General features: G+C 39.8%; 1 protein-coding gene and 1 non-coding gene across 6 annotated transcripts; both read right to left on the reverse strand.

Annotated features, from left to right (window-relative positions):
* Positions 1 to 84: 84 nt before the first annotated feature.
* Positions 85 to 20688, reverse strand: spag17 (sperm associated antigen 17). 5 transcript variants are annotated; one of them, XM_039603014.1, is made up of 49 exons: positions 20451 to 20688; positions 19856 to 19996; positions 19300 to 19359; positions 19040 to 19168; positions 18535 to 18661; positions 18216 to 18431; positions 17933 to 18087; positions 17595 to 17738; positions 16954 to 17023; positions 16707 to 16825; positions 16338 to 16538; positions 14936 to 15040; positions 14659 to 14809; positions 14361 to 14555; positions 14200 to 14237; positions 13974 to 14090; positions 13543 to 13697; positions 13257 to 13369; positions 13095 to 13162; positions 12541 to 12801; positions 11077 to 11191; positions 10632 to 10772; positions 10393 to 10503; positions 9144 to 9301; positions 8914 to 9016; positions 8428 to 8576; positions 8204 to 8318; positions 7918 to 8072; positions 7505 to 7667; positions 6884 to 7338; positions 6564 to 6749; positions 6211 to 6350; positions 5698 to 5828; positions 5341 to 5474; positions 5057 to 5245; positions 4820 to 4933; positions 4602 to 4653; positions 4368 to 4476; positions 4222 to 4272; positions 3836 to 3929; positions 3627 to 3738; positions 3412 to 3451; positions 3232 to 3296; positions 2791 to 2918; positions 2123 to 2301; positions 1855 to 1915; positions 1511 to 1658; positions 312 to 444; positions 85 to 231 (listed from the first exon to the last, which is right to left on the reverse strand). In XM_039603014.1, exons 1-49 carry the CDS (start codon positions 20556 to 20558, stop codon positions 222 to 224), a joined length of 6414 nt encoding a protein of 2137 aa, XP_039458948.1. In that variant the 5' UTR covers positions 20559 to 20688; the 3' UTR covers positions 85 to 221. The 5 variants fall into 5 exon arrangements, 4 of the variants coding, with proteins under 4 accessions (XP_039458948.1, XP_031592612.1, XP_031592611.1 ...); XM_031736752.2 differs by having other exon boundaries at positions 7523 to 7667; positions 13095 to 13165; XM_031736751.2 differs by having other exon boundaries at positions 13095 to 13165.
* Positions 16166 to 16236, reverse strand: trnag-gcc. The gene has a single exon. It is a non-coding gene; the product is annotated as a tRNA-Gly (tRNA).
* Positions 20689 to 22657: the final 1969 nt, after the last annotated feature.

Here is a 22657-nt window from a genome sequence, read left to right on the forward strand (position 1 = left end):
AATTAAATTAGGTAGCGCAGGTATTTATCATAATGTGTTATAAGCAGACACGGCCACACATAAGAATTCAATTGCCTCAATTACTTCGGTTAATATTTTTATTTCACATCAAACATCACAATTTATGGGAAATAATCAAACGTGAGATGGTTATAATGTGATGAAGGCTTAAAAGGTGTGAAATCTAGTTGAAGGTGGCTGACTGAGAGAAGCTGGAGTCCTTAATATGTCCTGAAAACAAAACGGTTTTATCAGTGACTCATCCTCTGTCTGAATCTTAAAGATGTTATTTCATGGTGTAAGACACTAACCTGCGTTTACTGCGGGACTGATCAGGACGGTTCCCCGCCCAGCTGGAAGCCTGGAAGACCTTGGAGATGTTCTTTTTATGGACCCTGCTATGGTCCTTTAGCCAAATTTCATATAATCCCTCAGGAAGGATAGGTGAAATTATTTAAGGACCAACATAACTTCTTTCAACACACACGCCATGAATCTTCATTCATCTTCATGAAATTTCATATCAGCAGTAACTTTGAATCTTAGTTACACAAGAAATCCTTTTTTAACCAGAAATTGAGGCTGGAATAATAACCTAGGCAACAACCTAAGCAACAACAAGACCTCATATTAAAGTAAAATGCAAGCAGCCTGAATGTGTCATGCATAAATAAACTTATTAAATTGTAATTTTTATATTTCGTTTCTTGTAGGGTTTGTAGGGTTTTTTTTATATATATATGTACAAGTAAATCATCTTCAGTTACAAAGCCAAAGGGAGTTATTCTAATCCACAATAAACACTGCAACTGGAACTCTGCTAGTCCAGAGTTTTACTTATCGATGTCACCATGTAACACACTCACATTACGCTTGCCTAAGCGTGGGTTTGACACATCCTGAATCAAAGAATGAGCAGCTGCCTCACAGCCCACCAATTTTATGTATTTCCTAGAATTAAAACACTCCTGGCATCTGTGGAGCTAAAAACCCGGTGGATTACTTTTATTTTTTATAGCAATGTCACCACAACAAAAGAAAAAAACAAAAACGTAGTACTACCACATGGTAACGTATTAGAAGTGACGGTCAATTGTGAAACCAGTGAATGTAGGCTGGCTGAGGTCTACTCTATTTTCATTTTGCATTTTGTGCTAAACTCAGGTGAATTTGTTGCTAGCATTTACCAATAACAGGTAAAAATGATGCGCATAAAAGCAATTTCAGACATGACATTGCCATTGTTTGAAAATACCGTTCACTGTGTAGCAAAAGAAAGCTGCAACAGTCCTTTTCTATTTGTTATTTTGGGTTTGATTCTGTTTCAGACATGTATGTTTGAAATTTTGGTGTTGGTTACTCACTGAGTCTGGGCAGATCTCTTATACACAACTTTTCTCTCAGTCATTTCAGAAGTCAGAAGAGAAGTTTTTGTTTTTTTAAACAATGTTTTCTAGTAAGAAAATTAAAAGCTAAACTGAATGTGTTTCTTTAGGTGCTCAAAGGATATTAGCAGTGACCGGCAGAAAGAGGATGTCTTTCTCAGTAGGGATGATAATTTCCTGGGAGATTAATTTCTTTGGCTCTACTTCCCCTGCTTGGACAGCACACATTGCAAACAGCTGAACCTGCAGTTCGACCTGCAGACCTGCAGCCACCTAGTAAAACAAGACACCGCATATGTCTATGAGAAGGAAGGAAGTAGAATTTAACCCTTTAACAAACAAGCTGTTTTGAACATTTATACAATTAATTCAATAACATTAAAGTACAAAAGAGTGGCTGGAACATTAATATAAATGTTATATTACATAACATTTTTATTTCATATTAAACATCAAAATGAAAACTTACAGGGCCAGGGCTGTAGATGACCCGGAGGCCTGTAGCAGGAGGAGGCTGTTTCACATGGAACCTGGCAGCGACAGAGTGAAATAAACCACAAATAGTTAGGTCAGAGTTTTCCCTTTGGATTTGAAGGTGACCCATAAATTTCCTCCACCTAACAGTCCTCATTTCTTTCCGCGGTACTAAAAGACAATTGAAACAAGACCTAAGACTACAAAAAAACCCAAAAAACCTAAAATCACTTGTCACTTGTCTCTATCTGTCTCTTGTTTACCTGCATATGTCAAAACCAACATTCTTCATCACAACAGTAATGGTGGAGGAGGTGCCCTCCTTCAGCGTGCCAAAGTCTACGCTCGATGGGATGAGCTGGAAGCCCTTGACGATGGCACTGGTATTAGAAAGAGAGCCTGTTTGACACTTCCTCCTCACTGGCTCCTCCGCCTGCAGGAGCTTCAACAGAGGACATAGACAAAGAAAAGTTAACAATGAAAAACTGGCAGCTTGATAGTGCCGTGATAAAAATATAGGGTAAAGTATGTGTAAAAATGGTATTATAGGAACATCTTTTTTTAACACTCCCAATTTGACAGGATATCAGCGATAAAAAGGCACCATCATCAGTGGGATTTATTCACCCCACTGATGATGGAGAGAGGAGAAAAATCCTTCAGGTTATGAAATAATTATGGCACAAACGTATAGATCCTCTGAAGGTCACTTCAAGGGCCATTTTACTTTTCACAAACAACAAACAAAAAAAATGAACTCTTGGAATGGTTCAGGGGAATGTGAGTTCAAAGTTTCTCTTAATCATTGAGCCCATAGGTGGTAATACTATTAACCAATCGCAAGTTTAATACTAGGGAACCACCCAAAACAAAAACTCGACCAGCACATTTTTGGCTAAAAAAAAACAAAAAACAAAAAATTATTTTGTACCGGTGCACTGCAGGATTTAGAGCCGAGGACAGAGGATGGTAGTGTGACTGTAGTCTGTCTGGGCTTCCCACTGACATCTAACTGTGGTGACTTGCATTTCCTAGACGAATCCCTCCAACTGCTTTCACCTGGACGTGTACACGCACACAGACACACACAGGATAATTCATTGTTTGCATAGAATTGTAAATCATATACAGTATTATTTGTCTTTGTACTGAGCCATCAAGTCCTGGGAGAGATTCAACGATCTAAATAAATTTAAATAAAATTCTGCTTCTGTCCTCACAGAGTGCAGTTTCTGACTGATCATACTGGTCTATGTCTGTATGTTCACAGTGGCTTTACATTATTTCTGTCCTAAAAAAATATTTGATGCATTATTGGTGAGGTGTCCAGGAATTAATAGTAATATAAAACATGAGAAGGTTGGAAACAAACCAGCAGACTGAGGTGTGGGGTTGGTGGGTCTCTTTTCTAGCACCCTGCTACTTCTTGCTGAATGACTAAAAGAAAAAACACACATTAAGCACTGATGACGGCAGTTTTGTAAGTAGCTAAATCACAGAGTGAAAAATTAAACAGGAGAAACGGTTCAAAACATAATTTGCTCATTATTACCTTGCAGACTGAGACGGTGTTGGGTTTAAAGGCCTTGGAGCTGCAGTGCCAAACACAAATGTAGTTTAATAAACAGCATTCATGTCACTGAATTCACCATTAAGACTAATTTATTCTGTTGTTTTTTTGGGAAGATTCCCATCAAAAAAACATCTTTAAAACAAGTTATACTTTGGTAGCCTCTAGTAAATCCTGACAAGGGTATCGTAACTTACTCTCCTCCTGTGGCGCATCTTTCAGGAAGCCCTCAGTACTGTCCGACTTGGGAAATGGTGGGAGAGCCATTGACAAACTCCTCATGTCAGGTATTTGTTGCTGTAGCAGACTCTGAAAAAATAAGAAACGGTGCTTTGTGTCTTTCTATAATGCACAGAAAAAAAATCGACTGGGAATCATTTAAGATGATGTTAAGAGAATATAGTACCTCATACAGGGGAATATTTTCTGGGTGGAAAAAGGGAACAACGCTCCTCTTCCTCAGAGCCTCTCTGTAGATCTTCTCTTCACACATCTCCTGCCTAAAATACATACACAAGAATAGAAAAATAGAACAAATACAAACTTTAACAGTGGCAGTACTTCTTTCTATCTTTCTGTTAGTAGTACTGAAGTATTGCAGTAGCTCTAGTTCTGGTCATAAAACCCACTCAGGAAAAGAGAGGCTGAGAGCCATTTCTACAATTACCACAAACCAATTTGACTGACAAATGTCCAGATTAAGTCCTATACAAGTCCTAAAAAAGGCTAAGCTGCAAAGGCTGCTTTGTTATATTAAGGTCAATTACTCACAATCAGTAATAATGTTTTTACCTGTATTGTGCAAGTTTTTCAGTCCACTTTGAATTCTTTTCTTTGGTACAACTGGAAAGAAAAAGAGCATTTCAAAAGCATATTTACACAGTTTAAAACCTGGAACTTTCACCTTAGTGAAGATGAGATTATTTTAGCACACGTGCCTGTTTAATTTCTCCAGGCTGTCACTTTGTGCCGTGGCAACGTCTTGAGAAACATCTGACTGTTCAGCTGGGACACAGATTCCTTGGCTGTACAGACTGGCTACATCCTCTGTGGACACATACAACAAAAGGTGTACTTTCCCCTCAGTATTCTGAGACCAAACCAGGACTAAATCAGGTACAAGCCAACTCTAATAACTAAATGAACTGGTTTACAGATGCTGTCTTACCAACCTGAAATCCTCCTATCAATGGTGTGACTGACATCATCTTCCTCTGGAAAAGACTACAAAGCGCAATATAAGTCAGCTTTTGTCCTGTGTATTATAGTATGAGGTTTACTTTTAGAAGCCAGTATGTAGTAGAGGGAAAGAGCCACACAGTGTTCCCTAAAACTATAAACATTATCATTGTTATACTCAATATGTGTGTGTGTGTGTGTGTGTGCTTACCAAAATCAGATTGATGAGATCACTGGCATGGGCAGTCTCTTCCTCAGAGCGAGGGTCTTTAACTTTCATCTTTTCTGACCGTTGCTCTCTCTCCATCAAACTCTCGATGTATTCCTGCAGTAAAAGCCAAATTTCTAGATATGTCTGAAGTAACATCAATGGGATGATTTAGGTCTTTCTCAAATATTTTAGCACAAAAATCCAATTTTGGAGACAAATGATAAAGAATAATTTTACCTTTAATCGTGAGTCTATAGTATTTTTGAGTGGTGTGGTGAGTGGTCGGTGCTGGTATAGTTCTCTCAACTCCAGGACCTTAGGGCAGCTCCTGACAGGCCGATGATGTACTGCAGAACCTGCAGGCCTCATTCTCAGACCCAAATCATACACTACGTCAGTACCAAATGGAGGACCTGGACTCTTCTTCTGGATTTGAGAGGAATGCAAAATCAGGAAAATGAATTTCAAGTGCTGTTCTCTCTTTCTGTGTGTGTGTGTAATATGTGTAAGCATGTCTATACTTCTACTGCGGGGAAGTCATGCCAGCTGCGGTTTCTGAGGTTGGGAGGGGTAATTTCAGGGTTCTGTTTGTTAAGCAACCACTGAGACCACACACTCTGGTGGCTGGGCTTTAGGATAGTGATGCCAAACTCATCTGGAACAGACACACCCACAAACCTCACATTACTTCCTGGTTAACTGAATAGTTTCTCCTATCCATCTCCTGATGTAACAGAATGACAAAAGTACACTCAACATTAGAGACAGTTAATTGTCATCATACAGTATGTGGAAGTTTTTGGGGGGACATTCTTTAACGAAAACCATAGAACAATTTTATTCACTCCAGTTGTTTCTTTATGTAGGAGACATTAAACCTTGTGTGTTTGCCAATTGTTCCTTCAACAGTGCTATGGTAGGGTCCAAGTACGCCTGGTAGAGCAGCTCCTTTACAGTTTGAGAGCTCAGCAGTTCAGTGCCTGAGCCATCCTCATGCACCAGAAACAACCTGGAAGACAAAATACGTTTGCAGACTTGGAGTAACAATACATCAGTTTAGTTATTTGGCATTCATTTCTGCTACCTTTCTTTTAGAGAGTTAAAAAAACATAACAAATACAGTTTATAAGAGTTTTCTTACTAAATGCCCTGTGAATTGTCTTTTCTGTGATCTTGTGGACAATTAAAAACAATTGAAATAAGAGTGGATGTTGCTGACATTTTGACATACAAGTTCTCAGTAGTCACTACAACTTTATTACATGATGGCTGTTTCATGTAAACACAGAAATAATAGTCAAAAGGGCATTTTTAGGTTGCTTAAGTTTCTCCAGAATTGCATTTTGCCATGGTGACACACAGACACACACACACACAATCAGCCAAGCTACCTGGGACACTGCTCTCTGGGTTTTTCATGAGGCCCATCCATTTCACTGTCCTCTTCCTTTTCTAGCTCTTCCTCCGTTTGTTTAAGCATGCTAGGAGCAGGACTCAAGTTTAGCACAGATATCTGCCCATCCTCCATAACCTGCAACAAAGTTCAGCATGTTACCAAAAGTAAAAAAAATACAAGTTTAATGAATTTCTATATTTTTTCCCATCATAGGTCTTTCTTTGAGACTTTAAGAATATAGCAAACTATTTCATAGATCCAAATTCCCACATTCCTTCTATGCTAACCACCTTAAAAAAGACCTGCACAGCAACATAGGCTCACTATCTTGTGATCAGAGAAACTGACCTGGAAATGGTTCCCATCAGGGTCTGTAATTTCACAGGCCACTTTGTCCGTATGACTCATAGTGTAAATTCCTGTCTGGTCAGTGGGAGTAGACTCCTTTGGACTTGGAGTTACGAGTGGGTCTGAGGAGTACACGCATGTTCCATCACTTCTGATGGACAGGACTCCTACACTGGATGGGAACACCTTGGGTACAAAGTACAAATATGGATCAACGGTTCTGCAAACAAGTGTCAAAGTGCAGCCTTGTCCATGTCTTAAAGTCACTAGTTACACGCTTTTATTTAAGTTTTGGTGCCATCTGCTGGCAAATCACACACCTCGTATTCTCCTTGATTGTTCCCAGTGACGACCGTTCCATCGGCTAAAAAGATATGAGCCGTTTGACGCTCTGGGTACATCACTACTGTGGCGCAGCCCTCCTTCTCTACCAACACCATCCGCTCTTTAGCAGGCATCCTTGATTCATCCTTCTCACACCCTTTAGTCTCAACATTCTGAGTCGCAGTGTCTTCAGCAAACACACCCTGTTCACTATTCGTATGCACACTACTTTCAGTACTTTCATCACACATACATCCACACTGATTCAGATTTGTGCACACATGAACAGCTCCCTCCCGGTCACATGCATTCCCTGCACTGCTCCTGCTGATGTCTCCATTGAGACAAGTGTCCTTGACATCCATGTCCCCAGCAATGCTTTCCACACACTCAGTGCAGTCGCTTGCACATTGAGAGGCTGATTTAGGGGTTACACTCCCTGGCTGCTGTCCTGGAAAAGTAAATGACACAGGAACATAAATCAGATATAAAAATCTGCTTAGAGATTATAATGTACTTTAATGGTGATAGCATGTATACTGCATATATTGTGCATATGTTTGTGTAGTCATCTGTAAGTGCAGGTCTACTGCTGAGTATGGATTTGATCTATGTACTGTGTGCCTGCCGGTCACCAGTGCGCAGCAAACAGTGTCGATTTGCATTCATTGGCCTTTCTTGCAAGAGGCTGCTGATCCTGGTTCCATCTGCATGTTCTACAATTACAGACCCATCTGGGTTCTGGACAGAAACCACCAGATCCTCGCGGTTCAGCATCACCTAACACAAGAAACCAGAGTCAGCGAGCTAAGTTAGCGATGAAAAGCATAAGATGATTTCAGAATGAGTCTCATTTCTCTCTATATATCATATACTTCAAGGTACTCAGAGAACATCAAAGTGTGAACACTCTGAAATGAAATTTCTGCCCCCAAGCACCGTGAGGATTTTTTAACTCTCACATTTGTATTATGGACTTAATTGCAATGTTGGTAGCCTGTATAATTTAGAAGAAATAGTACTTTCTTGCCTGATGGGTGATGGGGTCAGTAGCCTTATAAGTGAGAAGGGACGTGGTTGGCATGTGTTTGTGTGTGGTCCCAACAGTGCAGATGCGATCTCCACATGGAGTTGTAGTTAACCAACACCCTCTGTGATCCTTAGTCCCCTCCTTTGAGCCCTCTTCTGCAGAGACACGACATGCAAAGAGAGTATAACTGTACCACTGAAAATTAATTATCTTCCCAGCAAGCGTCCCGTCACACTCATTACGAGACAGAAGTGCTGTTTTGTATTCAGTGGTACACCAGTCTAACCTTTCTTGCTGTCCTCAGATTCCTGATCAAAGTTTTGCTCCTGAACCTCAGAGTCAGGGACCCACACTGGACCAGAATCCTGACTGAAACTGACTGAGCCATCAGCAAACAGCACCTGCAGTACAAAAAAATAAGAGAAGCCAGAAAAAACGGGCTAGCGAACTACCTGCCTGGAGTCAGTTTTATATTTACTTCAATATGTGCCTCAGTATGAATGAGTGTACCTCTGTGGATCCATCTCTCATGTAACGGATCACAGCTCCCTGGCTGCTGATAGTATGGGACGATTCTTTGGAGAGGGATGTATCCTGAAGATGTCTTTCCTTTCCTCTGCCATGAAGAGGAAAGCTTTGTCTCACCATAATTCCTCCTTCTTTACATGGACACAAAAACACACACAAATCATGTAATATATATTTGAGTATGACTCTTTAGCATATGCAGAATGGTTAATGGGATTATAGTAGATGCAGAAAGTTGTGCTAAAACTTCATGAAAGACACATTCATTAAATTCAAGCTATTTGTAGATAGGCCACCAAAATGTGGCACTAGTCTCGGCACATAAGCGGGTAAGCAGGTCAATTTGAGCACAGAAGATATACAGATGAGTCTCTACGAGCACGAACAGGGTCCTACTTGCACCAAGGACGGGAGTCTGCAAAATTGACTGCATAGGTACTATAAATTCTAAACACATCCATTACTGACCTTGTGTATCTTCTCGCAGATATTGCAGCATGAGGCCATTAGGAATAGAGAGGCTGAGACCGTTGAACAAATTTGATTGCTCTGCTGGTTGGCCTTCACAACCCTTAGACATACATTGCATATTTAGTCTAATGACAGAACATATTTTATGGTTAAAATCTATGTGTACACGTACATATAGTCTACATGAATCTACATTATTTTCTGTAAACATGTAAATGTGTGTTAACCTGGGGCTCTGGAGGTCTGAACTGACTGGATGTGCTTTGTGTCTTTGCGGGAACTGACGCCACATCTTTTTCCTTGGAGCAGTGGATGGAGGCAGATAGATGAATGGGGTCTGGGATAGATGTCTCTGGTACTTTGCCTTTGATTTCCTGGGAAATTACTATAATAACAATAATAATAACTTTGTTTTTAAAAAGTACTTTAATAACATGTAAGGGATTTTCACATCACAAAGACTATAAATCAAACAGAGACAAACTAACTCAACATGGGACATTAAACAGAAACCGCTCACAACAAGTGACAACAAGAACTAAAGCTTATGATCAATGCAGTAAAAAGGAAATATATAATATGCAGTGATTAAATAAATTTTAAAAAGCTAAGTATTAAGAACCAGTCTGAAATAGTGATTGGCATGGATTGTTCCAGTTTCAGACCATCAGCAAGGCACTAAGCTGTAGCAACTCAAGCCAAGCAACAAAGTGCTTTCTTCTGCTCATCCGATTCAGGCTGTGAGGAAGCTGGAGCCTATCCCGTTTAAAGTTAAATGGGATTAAAAATATTAAAATCAATCTTAAAACTTTATTTGTAACCAGTATAAGGAGGCCTAAACACAAGATACTGTTTTGAAATTTAAAAAAAAAGTGTTTTGAACTAATTGCAGTTGTTAAAAATTCTGTTCATTTGTCTGTCTGTGTTCTTTTCTACAATCCTGAACACAATAATTTTCCAAAGTCCAGACAGGATGAAATTAATGCACATATAACCTCCTAAATGTCAGAGCGAGTGTGGAAGCACTGAAATTTTTGAAATGCGCCCTGAAGGAAGCATTACTGGACAGTGATTTAGACCTGACCCACAGTGAAGATAGACTGACATTTGTGTCACCTGATGTATCCTGCCCTCTTTCAATGTCTTTCACTAGGGCGTAGAAATGGATGCCATCTGCATAATCTTAAAAAAGAATACTGAGTTTGCAGATAAAATGCAAATAGAGAAGAAAAAGAAGAAGAGCCAAGGATGGATCGATAACTGGGCAAAGGGGTTACTAAAGTGCAGGTCTGACGAAACAAAAACACTACGCTACCCGTACAGTCAAGGCCTTTTAAACTTGATGCTCCAGGCTTAATAAATGTCAGGAGCACTGAGTTTATTAACTATTCAGTACTGTATTTAACCTGTTTGCAACTTTAAGTATAAAAAAATACTTTCTTTTATAAATGTGTACTGTATGTCTGAGTATAATACCTGTGCGCTCTCCTGTGGGACCGTAGAAACTGTATGAAAGACGAATTCTATTGTCGAGCACAGCTGAGAAGGAGCCCTGCTTCACTGTTTTTATCTCCACAGGCTCTACCACTGAAAGACACCGCACACACACACGCACACTAAATGAGACTATAAATCATGGATCATTCACAATAACTGTGGTATTTACACAGGTGTATAAAAAGGTAACCTAAAATTACAACAGACAGCATCTTTACCTCTACAGTCCTTCTCTGGTTCAATGTTTTTATTGTCTTGGTTATGAGGGGGACATTTTGCAGGATCAACAACAAATTGGTTGATGTGTGTGTAGAAATGATGTCCATCCTTCTTCACAACGACTTTCATTTGGCTGGAACCTGGAGGAAAATCTATGTGTTACTGAGGAATATTTGACCTTTGCTTTATTTATGTTTTTCATTGATTTATGGTGCCATTTGTCTAATAATGGAACAAAGCTAATAAATGCTTCAACATTTTTTTCATTCTTAGGGAAATAAAGCTGCGGGAGGGGGAGAAAAACTGTACGAATGGTTTAACTTTTTATGTTATCTTAAGATATAACACATGTTTGGAGTTTTCTATAGTGTCTAAGTAAGCTGTTTGTGAGTTTGTATTTGAAGGTCTGCTTAGATGCATGAAGAACACAGACAGATCCTGTACCTTGAACAAAGCTGACTGTCTCCACAGTGACACGTCCTCCATCGGAAGGGAAAAGGTACTGGAGACAACCTGACACATGGATCAATTTTCCATCCATGATGTAGCCAATGAAACCCTAAACATTGGACACACACATCAACATGTACGGCCATATGCATGGAGTCATTTATTACTTAACCTGAACAGAGCTGTTTCACTTAGCAAGACTTTAACCAAAACACGAGTTTAGTTATGTACAGGGTTCGTACGCTTTTTTCAGGGTCAAATTCAAGCACTTTTTAAGCACTTTCAAGGTCCCTTTTTAAGCTTTTCCAGCACACAGTTGCAGCAACTGTGACGTTCACTAGTAGAACTGACACACAAAACAAAACGACTACACTACACACTAACTACACAAGACAACGCACTAACTTGAGACTCCAAACATGATAAACGTCACAAATCTCTCACGTATCAAAACTCTCTCTCTCTTTTTCGCTCACTCGCTCTCTCTCTCTTCCCAACAACCAAATACCACATGTTGCCGTATCATTTTTGATTGGTCGACATGGTACATTTTTCCACCAATAGGGAAGGTTTTTTTCTTTTTCACTCACAAGCAAAGCGTGTTTGCTAGCGCTCTCCTTAGAAAACGCCGTTTTTACCGTTTCTTCCCGGAGGAAACGCCACTGTTTTATTCAGAAACCCCCCAAAAACATCGGTTTTACGTGACCTATCAACACAATTTAAAAACTGGTATATAGTTTGAAGTCCGCACGTTAGACCCAAGTTGAAATGGAGACTCTGGGTCCGTCGACCCCAGAGGGTTAATCAGAAAGCCTTAAGTTAGCTAGTTATGTATCGGGCTAATGTTTAAAGCTTTCACTTGAGTAAATTAACTCATATTACTGCTAAGTAATGTTAGCTAAGTTCACAGCATATTCCATAATAGCGCTGCCATACTGCATCACACTCAGTGCATTTCAATCATTTCTCCAGTGAGTTTGATAGCTAGCAAAATAATAATCATAATTAAAAAAAAATAGCATGTGTAACGTTCGCGTACTGGAAAATTATTTACTAGCACTCACCTATCATGCGACTGGAGAACGCAAACTCCGCCATTGTTGTTTTCCATCAAACACTCATTAAAACAGCAACCTACAGGTATGTTAGCGCACTCATCCCCGACTGTCCGAGGGAGGGGCGGGTCTATATTGAAACAGACGCAAGGCAGCCCAGGGGGGGAAATTTTGCTTTTGCGTCTCATTTTATTTCTCTATCTGATAAGAAAACAATTCAATCAGATAGCTATTTATTGTGAATGAAATACAGTTACATTTTCAAGCACTTTTAAGCACCACATCTGAAATTCAAGCACTTTTCAAACCTTGAAAAGACGACATTAGAATTCAAGCATTTTCAAGGATTTCAAGCACCCGTACGAACCCTGTATGTAATGGGTTCTAGCGTGTGTGCTCTCACATTGAAAGGTTCCTCTGCCTGCTGTACTTCTACAACTTCATCCACAGGGGGTGCTGTTGTGATAGCTGACTCTGTGGGAGGGTTGGCTGAGCTGCCTTCCGTTCCCGGCCTGCTCTTCTTGCCATCAGAAGAGGTTTTCTTTTTCTTGTTGTCGAGTGACTTATCCTCCTTTTTCTGCTGCTTATCTTTCGGCAAATCCTCTTTCTTTGACTTTTTGGGTATCGCCTCTTCCTTCTGACGCTCCTGCTCCAACTTCCAGGCCTGTAACACCATAATACTGTAACCATGTAACACTTTGGTGACTCTAAAGTAGTTTGATGTGGCTGTGTTCTATCCCGAGATAATGAAAAACCTTATTTTATCTCTAGACGTACTTTACAGATAAAATACTGACAACTGGAACTATTAGAACTGGACCATGAATTTGAACTCGTGAATTTATTACTTAACTGCTCTGTGAAAAAGCATCTGAGGGATACAAAAAGTGAGACTGGTCTATGAAATTCTCCATGTCAGATTCACATGTGTGGATTTGTGTGTTAGCTTGTACTGACTTTAAGGGAGCCTTTTCTGATGAAGACTTCCATTCTCTCATCCTCCTTGGAAGAACAAACAGTATTTTCATCTAGTCCAAGAAGAAAAAAACATTATATGTATACAGAGGTAAGCTCGGTTACATTGGTAGAGCCACATATTGATCATTATCAGTACGATACCTTTTGGAGAATCAGATTTTGGAGTGTCGTTTCCGTCTTGCGTTGTGTCTCTCTTTGATTCCTCCTGTCTCGTCCAGTGTGAAACAGTATCTGCCACGTGCTCAAAGTAACTCCTGTACAGACAGACAGGACAATGTAGAGTGAGCTGCAGATTACACCACTTTAATGAATCCAGGAGTGAGTACTCAGTTCCAACACATTGCTATGACACGAACATTGTACATCCATGGAAGCAATCAGCAAAAGATTTCTTACTATTCCTCTTGTAACAAGCATCATTTCACACCTGAACTTGACATCGGTGTGAAGAGCCACATGCCAGAACTCCCTGGACTGGCGTTGAGGACTCATGGGATTGTGGCAAAAAACGTATAGGATGTTGTTATGGTTTCCTCTGAAGGTGTCCAAGCAGCGGTATTCCTCTGATGCTAACTGGAGCAACTACACCAAAGAAGAAAGTCAAAATATCCAAGCAAATGCCTCAAACTGGTTTAGGTAAAAACACATAAAGAACATAAAATGGTGCTGTTTTATGGTTTTCTGATGGCTGCTGCAAAGTATAGCCTCAACTTTGTTTAGTTTGCTCAGTAAATCCATTTTCAACTCTTGAATTCTACATTTAAAGCCTCAGAGTAGAGGAGACTTAACGTGTAGTAACCACAGCACGTCTAATGTGACCCCACTAACACATTTAACAAGATAAAACAGATATATCACCTGAGGTAGGACGGTGGCATTGTGGTGCTCAGCATAGTGCCAGTGAAACAGAGATCTCAACCTACAGCTCTGTATGTCAGATAAGTCCAGGTGGCTACACACTCTACCACTCTGCTCCTGGGGGAAAAATACAGGATCCATTGTTGTTTTCTTTTTCTTTTTTTCTTTTTAAATTAAAGCAAGCTAAAAAAAAAAAGAGCGAGAGAGATAAATATAAGAATAATACCTCTCTGTTGGAAGGCTCTTCAGTAAGAAATGTTGGATCTATAGTTAAAATAAAAATAGTGAAGTAAAGCCATTATGTAGGGAGTTTCATGAGTGAATTGTAAAATGTAACATGCATGTAAGCCACTGTCATAACATAAATTAACTAATATAACATCAGACCTTTGTTCCTCATGTTATAAAGCTGCTGTTTAGCAAAGGATAACGGGTCATCCCAGGGGATTACTGTTGATGTCTGCTGCTGTGCTGGATCTGCTCTTCCACGTAACACACCCTGCTGATCCACCCCGGACAGCGGCATAGCCTCAAAGACGCTCTGATGAAAAAAACGCTCCACCTCGGGCCATGACACATCATCTGTAGGAAGCCGATGAACCAAGAACTTTATCACAAGATTCACCAACATTTACTGTAAGCAGGTACAGTGAGTTGGCCCGAGGCCTTAAGCACAGGTTCTGACCATCTGTGCAGTAGTGCTGTAGCTGTTGTTTGATGGACATCCAACAAGATTTTCTGTTTTTCTGCTGAGTGGCTGACTCGATCATCTCCCATACCGGAGACAGTCTCATCATGGACAACTCCACCTCTGTCGGATCGAAATCCTGAACCACCTAAGAGGGTCACGTGCATGTACACAAATACCCAGCAGCTCTTGTTAAACCAGGCAGTCATTTTCTTGTAAAACATCACATGGACAACATAAAAACTTAATTTTAAAATAAAATAAAATAACTTACACTGATGTCTCTGAAGCGCTGGGCCCGCTCATCATGGTGTCTGATAACCAGAGGTTGCTCAGTCTTCTTGTCAGTCTCCCTTGCTCCAAATTTTGCCACTAGCCTCTAGCACAGATAAACAAAGAAAATAAATTTGTGCAACATTAATAAATTGTATACTGTGCTCTAAGCGTACATGAGAACCCAGAACTCATTATTAAACTGGAGCTTATAAACCTTTTCTGATAGAAGTTCACATCATTATTTGCAGTTAATTTCTGATCAAGTTTTCACTTAAGCAGGAGATAAAATTTCTCTTTGCTGGTATGAGCAACAGATCCTGGTAACAATTTGTTAAAATGTCAAAAATGGGTTTGTGGAACAATGCTGGTGCTGTAATGTGAATTTCCTGTATGCAGGAATAAAAAGCCAGCTTAATGCATATGCATATGTTCATAAAGTAGCAGCTTCAAGCCTTTCGTGATTAGAGTGAATGTTTAAAAGGAGCTTATGGAAGCAAAGTCATTTAAAGGAATCCTGTCCTACCCTCCAAAATCTTTCTTCCTTTGAGCTCATGGCTGGTTTCTTAGTATTAGTATTTATTAGACATATATACAGAAATATCCTCAATATTTCTGCTAAAGTTACACATTGAATATAGCACCATCTGCTGGTGGTGCACTGGTATGTATTTGTAGTATGGTTACTCGGTGCTGTACGTGTTATTTCAGCATTACGGAGCTCTGATTAATCTCTACAATAAGGATGTGTTAAGCATTATTATATTGGGTTATTTCTTGAAGAATCCATATATGATTCATTTTGATGAATTAGATTTGGAATTTGATTCTTCTATTAATGCATACATATGACTGAGTTATGACTTAAATGTGAGTTTGAGTTCATTAAAGATACAATTGTTTTGAGAACCAAAACCTTTTGTTCTGTAAAAATGAAAAAATCTTTTCATGCATAAACAACAAGCAATAGATGACATAGTTTTCCTGTCACATGTTCAGGAAACCGAGTGTTTTACTCCACCCATCCCCCATACGTCACAACCAAGCCCATCCTACTTGGGGAATGTTGCCGCAAGTGCTCTATTACTATAACACAAAAGCTTGTGGGGATTTGCTATTCAGCTTTAAGTGTCTGACACTAATCCTGCCCACTGAAATACGACCTTGTCTTCCTTTGAGTCGGCGCCTTCTGTTTAAAAGGAGAAGAGAAAGAAAAAAAAAAAAAAGCTGCTGCATTGGCCGGGAATCGAACCCGGGCCTCCCGCGTGGCAGGCGAGAATTCTACCACTGAACCACCAATGCTTCACATACTAAGCTGGAGGCTTCACGATTTTTTGTGGTCTTCTCAGCACTTGTTCTTTGGATTTCTCTAGGTGTGTATTGTTATGCAGTGGTAACTATACCTTCTTATCCTCTTCATTCTGTACTGTGTTTAGGAGGTTGTTTAATACATAGAGTTTCTCCTCTTCTTTTTGTACTAGTGGCAAGAAGCTTTGGAGCATATAGCTGACCAGCTGGTGGTCTAACCAGGGCCCGCTGAGAAGTTTGGAGTCCTCAGCCACATGGGGGTGGGCAGACAAGGACTGCTCTACAGAAATCACCACCTAGAGACACAAATTGTACAAATTCTAATATGTCCTCAGTCCTCATTTTAGCTATTCATTGATCAGTCACACAACGTTTTTCCATCGACCATATTTGGAAATGCTTCTTTCACACACAGTAAGAGATAGAGCAAAACTGCACATTCACAAAACCAAATGCACACATACCTGTTCCAACATACAGTGCAAGATCAAAGGCACAGAGCAAGCCTCAGGAGGAACCAGGTCCAGCAGGTTGTTATAGTAACACATGTCCACATCTAGAGAGAGAGGAAGGAGCCTGCTCTCTGTCCACCAAGAAGAAACCATAAATAAAGAGAAAGGATAGGGTCTCGTTAGGATGTTTTAATTCAAAATGCCAAACAAGACTATACCAAAATAGTCCAGAGGAACAATAACAATAACAAAATTTCACCCTGGTCTCCTGGGGCTTCCTCCTGACCTGACTTCTTCTTGGAGAGTGGGGTTGGAGCTGCTGACACAACCTGGCACAAGGAACAGAAAAATCATCTCCATTCTGACAAGTATCAACAAATAAAGAGAAAGAAAAACAATGATGTCAGTGTAGAGGTTCAGGACCGGTGTCCTGGGTCATATCTGGATTGTTGTTTTTAGATAAAAAGCTGTGGTATCTGATTGTGAGAGGATTAATTTCAGACTAGATCTATCCTCCTCAATACTCTTGAAAAAAAACCCCACACATTTACCTACCAGAATATCAACACTTTTATTTTGCTAGTGTAATTGAAAATCTTTTTTCCCCTGTTTTTGGTTTTGATAAAGCCAAAAACGGAGGGTTAAGTGCAGGGTAGTGAACACTGGTTTGTACCTAGTGGGTTAACACCAGTGTATGAAGCCTAATGGATAGGCCTCTTAAGCCAGGGATTGTGGGTTTGAATCACATCAGAGGCGTAAGCAGAGTGGCGCAGCGGAAGCGTGCTGGGCCCATAACCCAGAGGTCGATGGATCGAAACCATCCTCTGCTACAAGCCTATTTTATAAAACAAATCCATTCAAGAAAACTACTGGTGTCTAACTGTATCTACATATATTTACCTCCACAGGCTCTGAGTGCTTCACAACAGCAGGCACACTGATGAGTTTAACACTGTTCCGGTATTGCTGATACTGCCTTCTGACGTCTAGGCAGTCATAGATAAGACTGGCCACACCGTCAAAGATTTGGCTTCCCAACTCCAGCTGGACACACAGTATAGCCACACACAGACACGGATTTCAAGTAAAAAGCAGGTCACATGTCATGTGATACTTAAACAAAACAAAGCAGATATGTAATATATAATTCAAACTGAATAACAGAAAAACAAGATATTATGCAATATTCTAATAAACTCAAAAATGAGAATAGATATGTTAAACACTTATTTACTCACCACAGTTTCAGGGTCCTGCGAGTCAAAGGGAAGCAAGAAGTCAGGAACAGTGTAGCTGAGCTGAACCACATCATGGAGCCTGGAGTCTGGTGGCCCGCTGTCCAAAACTGATCTCAGACCTGACCAGAATTCATTCAACTTCCTTTCCTGCACAGCTTTTGATACACACAGAAAAAATGATGATGCAGTGTAAACATACATGTCTTATACTTCTGTTACAACATACAATAAATCTACTATTTACTGAAGATAACAAACAGAAGATTTACTGTTTACTCCTTACCTGCATCAAAAACTGGAGAAGCTCTGAGACTCTGTTCATTTCCCTCACAGCTGTCTTGGTGATCCTGCTGCTTCTCCATATTTTGGGAGAACTCCAAACACAATTTGATGACATTAGACACATGAACACCTATGGCACCAAGCCCCGCTATCAGTTGCGGCTGGTAGAATCCCAGCATTAGAATATAGTGCTGAGGACCCCACTCTGGCTCGTCGTCTATGACCAAGAGACAAAATCAGTGCGCACAAGATTTTAAAGCACGAAACAACCTGAACAAGTATATTAATTTTTACCACTTTAGCTTTTCATCAGCTTTTACCTTTAAAAGTAGGTGGCTCAATGTCACCCCTGCGCTTCAGCTTGGTCTTCTTCTCCTTGGGTGGTATCACCGGTGTATGAGGACCCTTTCCCTTTTTATCAGAGAATGCTGTCTTTTCCCCCTCAGCCTTAAACATAAAACAGTTTTAAAAACATGACTCTGAGGAACATCTCAAATGTTTTGGGGTTTTTTTTTTTTTTTTGTATCTACAACTCAGAATCATATCACTGGTGGTACAAAAGCTGTCTTGAATGAAACAATACTTGACCATTAAGCATAGGCCATGTACACATGACATGTGAAACACAAATGAAGAATGTAATATTACAGGGGTATGATACGAATACAAAAATACAAAGAATTTGGAGTTACAATAAATCTTTTTTAAAAACAACTAGATGTTAGTAGTGTTAGTAAGATAACACTGAAAGCAAAATTTCACACCCTGTCAACACCTTAATTAATTATAAAGGAATAAGAATCACTTAAATAACAAGTCATTTACCTGGTTAGCATCTGACCTCTGCTGATCACAGGCCTTGATAAGTAGCAGCTGGAACTTCAGTATTTTTGCCATCAGGTCACAGGGAATCCCCTCTCCTGCATCGAGCAGCAGTTTAGCTGGCTCTGTAACCTACACAAAACACATACACTTATAAATACACACACAACAATGAGTGTTACACTGAAACACGTCACATAAAAAAAACATTATTCTTTGCCATGGTGCACAGAGTCACTCCTGTAAAAATTTCCAAAGCATACCTGATAGAACATGGGGGCATCGTCGGGTTTTTTTGCTTTGGGATTCCCCAGCTCATGGATCTGTAAAGAGGAAGGATTTTACTTTACCAAATATACCATAAATGATACATTATTAAGCTATAAGCTATTAAGCAATATTAAACACAGCTCTGGAAGGTCCATGCCAGTTTTAAGCGCAACTGTTGAGTCAACTCTGTACAGGTTCCCAGTCAAATACGAGGACTACCACATGCTCACCTAAAAGGGGCGCACTTTGAAATGTTGGAGAAACCTTGAGCGCCCAGAAAGAAAGCCAGGTAGGTTCAAACACCCACCCAAAAGGCTCATCCTGCTGATGGATTCGAACCCACGACCTTCTTGCTGGTAGGCTGGTAGGTATTAGCATCACGACGCATTCACTAACACATCCATGCGACGTTTGAGACAAAGTAGGCTCATGTTTAACTGTAAATGATGTAAAGCTAGTCTAGTAGAGTCAAAAATAAAATATAAAATGTGGTATATCAACACCACAGGTCCCTTTAATATAAAGTAAATTTAATCAAAGTTGGGGTACCTTTGCAAGTGTGTCGTCCCAAGTTAGCAAGGTGAAAAGTTTGCGTTGTGGTTCCTGTACAGCCAAGGACAAAGCCTGGATCAGTTCCTCCTCCTGCGGACCACTCCCAACCACAAAAGACACACATGCTTGCCACGATTCCTGGGAAGGGCAATACGTTTTACGATATACTACTGCAATACACAACACCCAGTCACAGGTTACATTATTTTATATCATGTTTATATTTATTTGCTTTGCAGTTAATTGACAGCTCGCTTTAGGCTCAGTGATGGTGCAATTTATGCTAAGACAAATGAAAAAAAAAATTACGTTAAAGAAAAAAAAGAAGAAGAAAAAACGTTTAAGAAGCAGAAGTGCCACTGCAACAACTTTTACTAATGACATTTAGGGATGTCGAAATTATAACTTCCGGTCTGAAAAATGGAAGCTGCCTGAGCTGGCTAATCGCACGCGCGCACCAATCAACCTGCCCTTAGACCCGACTAACGCCTTGTGAAAAAACTGTGAGATTCACTCAGTGTGAAAAACATATAAATGTTTCCAACAAAATATTGAAGTTCAGCCAAATAAAGTGGTCAGTGAGACGACAAACCTCTTCAAACTCTGCTTTGATGAGACCAGTCTCCCAGTTCTTGTTTACTGCGCCTCCATCAGTACTGGACTTTTTAGCAGAGCCCTTTTTAGCTCCCTTTGGTGGCATTTCCGCTTAGTGGTAATTCAACAACACAGAGCAGTGAAAACAGTAATGCAATTTTCGAGTTAGAGATCAACTTTAGATTACTAACTGTGAGTTGTCATCTGGTGCTCATGTTGCCCCTGGTAACCGCAAGGGCACGAGCGTCAAGTAATGTTTTCAGAGTGGGACTTCCTGTAGACTTTCAGAACAAAAGCTTGATGGAACGCGCCTCCCTGTTTACAAATTCGCTGTTTCGTCGTGTTCGACTTTAATAGTAAAAAGGTACGAAAACAAAAATTAGAATATAATAAAATCTGCTTCGTTCTTAAAGACATAACCTTTTAGTCTAATGTTGCTGTCGTTTCCTGTCTCCACTAGATGGCCGTATTATACTTTGTCTACAGCTGCGCTTTCACAGCAGAGTCACAACCCCTCATGAATCAAAACTACAAACCGAATCTAGGTCGTTGCTTACACAGTTTCAGTGATTGTTATATCTATAGTAGTACATAGTAATCAGTTCTTAAGTTCAAAGCATTTGTCTTCGTAAACCTAACCAAAAAAGAGCTCCCATTTACCAGTTTAATAGATTCAAACCTGAGCAGTATTGTCACTGTGCCCAGACAGTGAACACTGAAAACAGCTGGTTAATTTCTGTGATAGAAACAACGATCCACAGCAACTGAGAATAGATACTGACGGCACATACACCTTTTTAAATCCCTATAAAGGATGGTGAAACAGTTGTTCTACAATATGAGCTAGGTAACAAGATAAAGGTTAAATATAGCAGCCATGCACAAGAGCCTTCAGTTCAACGTTCATATATTCATTATTTTCAATCGTAATCCAGTCAGTATTGAAAAAAGAAACCAGCCTTGGCAAGGTTTTACTTTACAACAAGACTTTAAATGCTAATTAGGTGAATACACAGATATAATAAATCTAAAGAGGTTGTGACCACTTTACCACCCCAACACACTCTCAGACAGTAATTAGCAATTCATGATAATATTATTTATATTCTTTTCAATCGGTCTGCTTGATCTTCTTTTTAAAAGGAATAGCATATTTTTTATCTGTTTTAAGTAAACTTGTGCATTTATACTATTGATTTTTGTCCACTGAAATATCATTTAAACTACTTCTCATGTAGTTTGGCATAAACTTTGCTTTACTAATCTTTAACTTAATTTTTTTTTAAGGAAGGCGACAAAACATAAAAATCAGTGATGCCAAAAGCACTCCCTGTTTAATTTCAGTGCAACCCAGCCATAACCCATAATTTCTAGTGAAAAAAACATGAGAGATGTTCCCCAACCATGTCCGAGGGTCAGACTGCCTGTTTAGTTCTGGTTTCCGAGGTATTTTTATTCTTGGCACATATCCTCACAAAATGTTTATATTGCACACATTACTCTGGCTTTGTATGTTAAAAGCAGAAAAAAATGCTTTGTGTAAAAATGAGGGCTTATATATCTACTGGGCATCTGTTAATGGGCACGCATTCAGTGATTTAGCTGAATTTTTCTTGCTCTGTTCATATTACAAAGAATTTCATGCATCCCTACATCTTTGTACCCAAGCACAAATTCCTAATAAACACAATGGGGCACAGTTATGAGGTTGGCATGACCCAGGTGACAAACCTCTATCAGCTCTGCCTTAAAAGGTCAGAAGTGAGACAACGCCCACCTGCGAGATGCCAGAGAAATTTGTGCTTGAAGCTGAAGGGGGGGGGTTCATTAGTTATGGAGGAGCTGTCATCTCCAAACCTTCCAGAGGCAGTGTCCTACAAAGGTCACACACAGCAGCCACATAAACACTGTAGTGACACTCATATAACAGTCCGCATACTGAAAATAGCATAGCAACATCTCAAAATACCCATTTCTTTTAGTCCTGCACTGCTATTAAACTTGTGCATCATGCGCCTGCAGGGGCTATTTCATTACGTCCAAGACCAGTCATAAGAGTTTATTTAAAATCTCGGTTCACTCACTACTCAAAATAATGCACCTTGCACAACTAAATATCAAATATCTCAGTAGGAAGGAAATATGACGTCACATTCTTGGGAAGGTACTACCTGTACGTTCATTACAGTTTATTACACCCTCGAG

This window comes from Oreochromis aureus, linkage group 3 (assembly GCF_013358895.1).
Source record: "Oreochromis aureus strain Israel breed Guangdong linkage group 3, ZZ_aureus, whole genome shotgun sequence".
Classification (NCBI taxonomy): domain Eukaryota; kingdom Metazoa; phylum Chordata; class Actinopteri; order Cichliformes; family Cichlidae; genus Oreochromis; species Oreochromis aureus.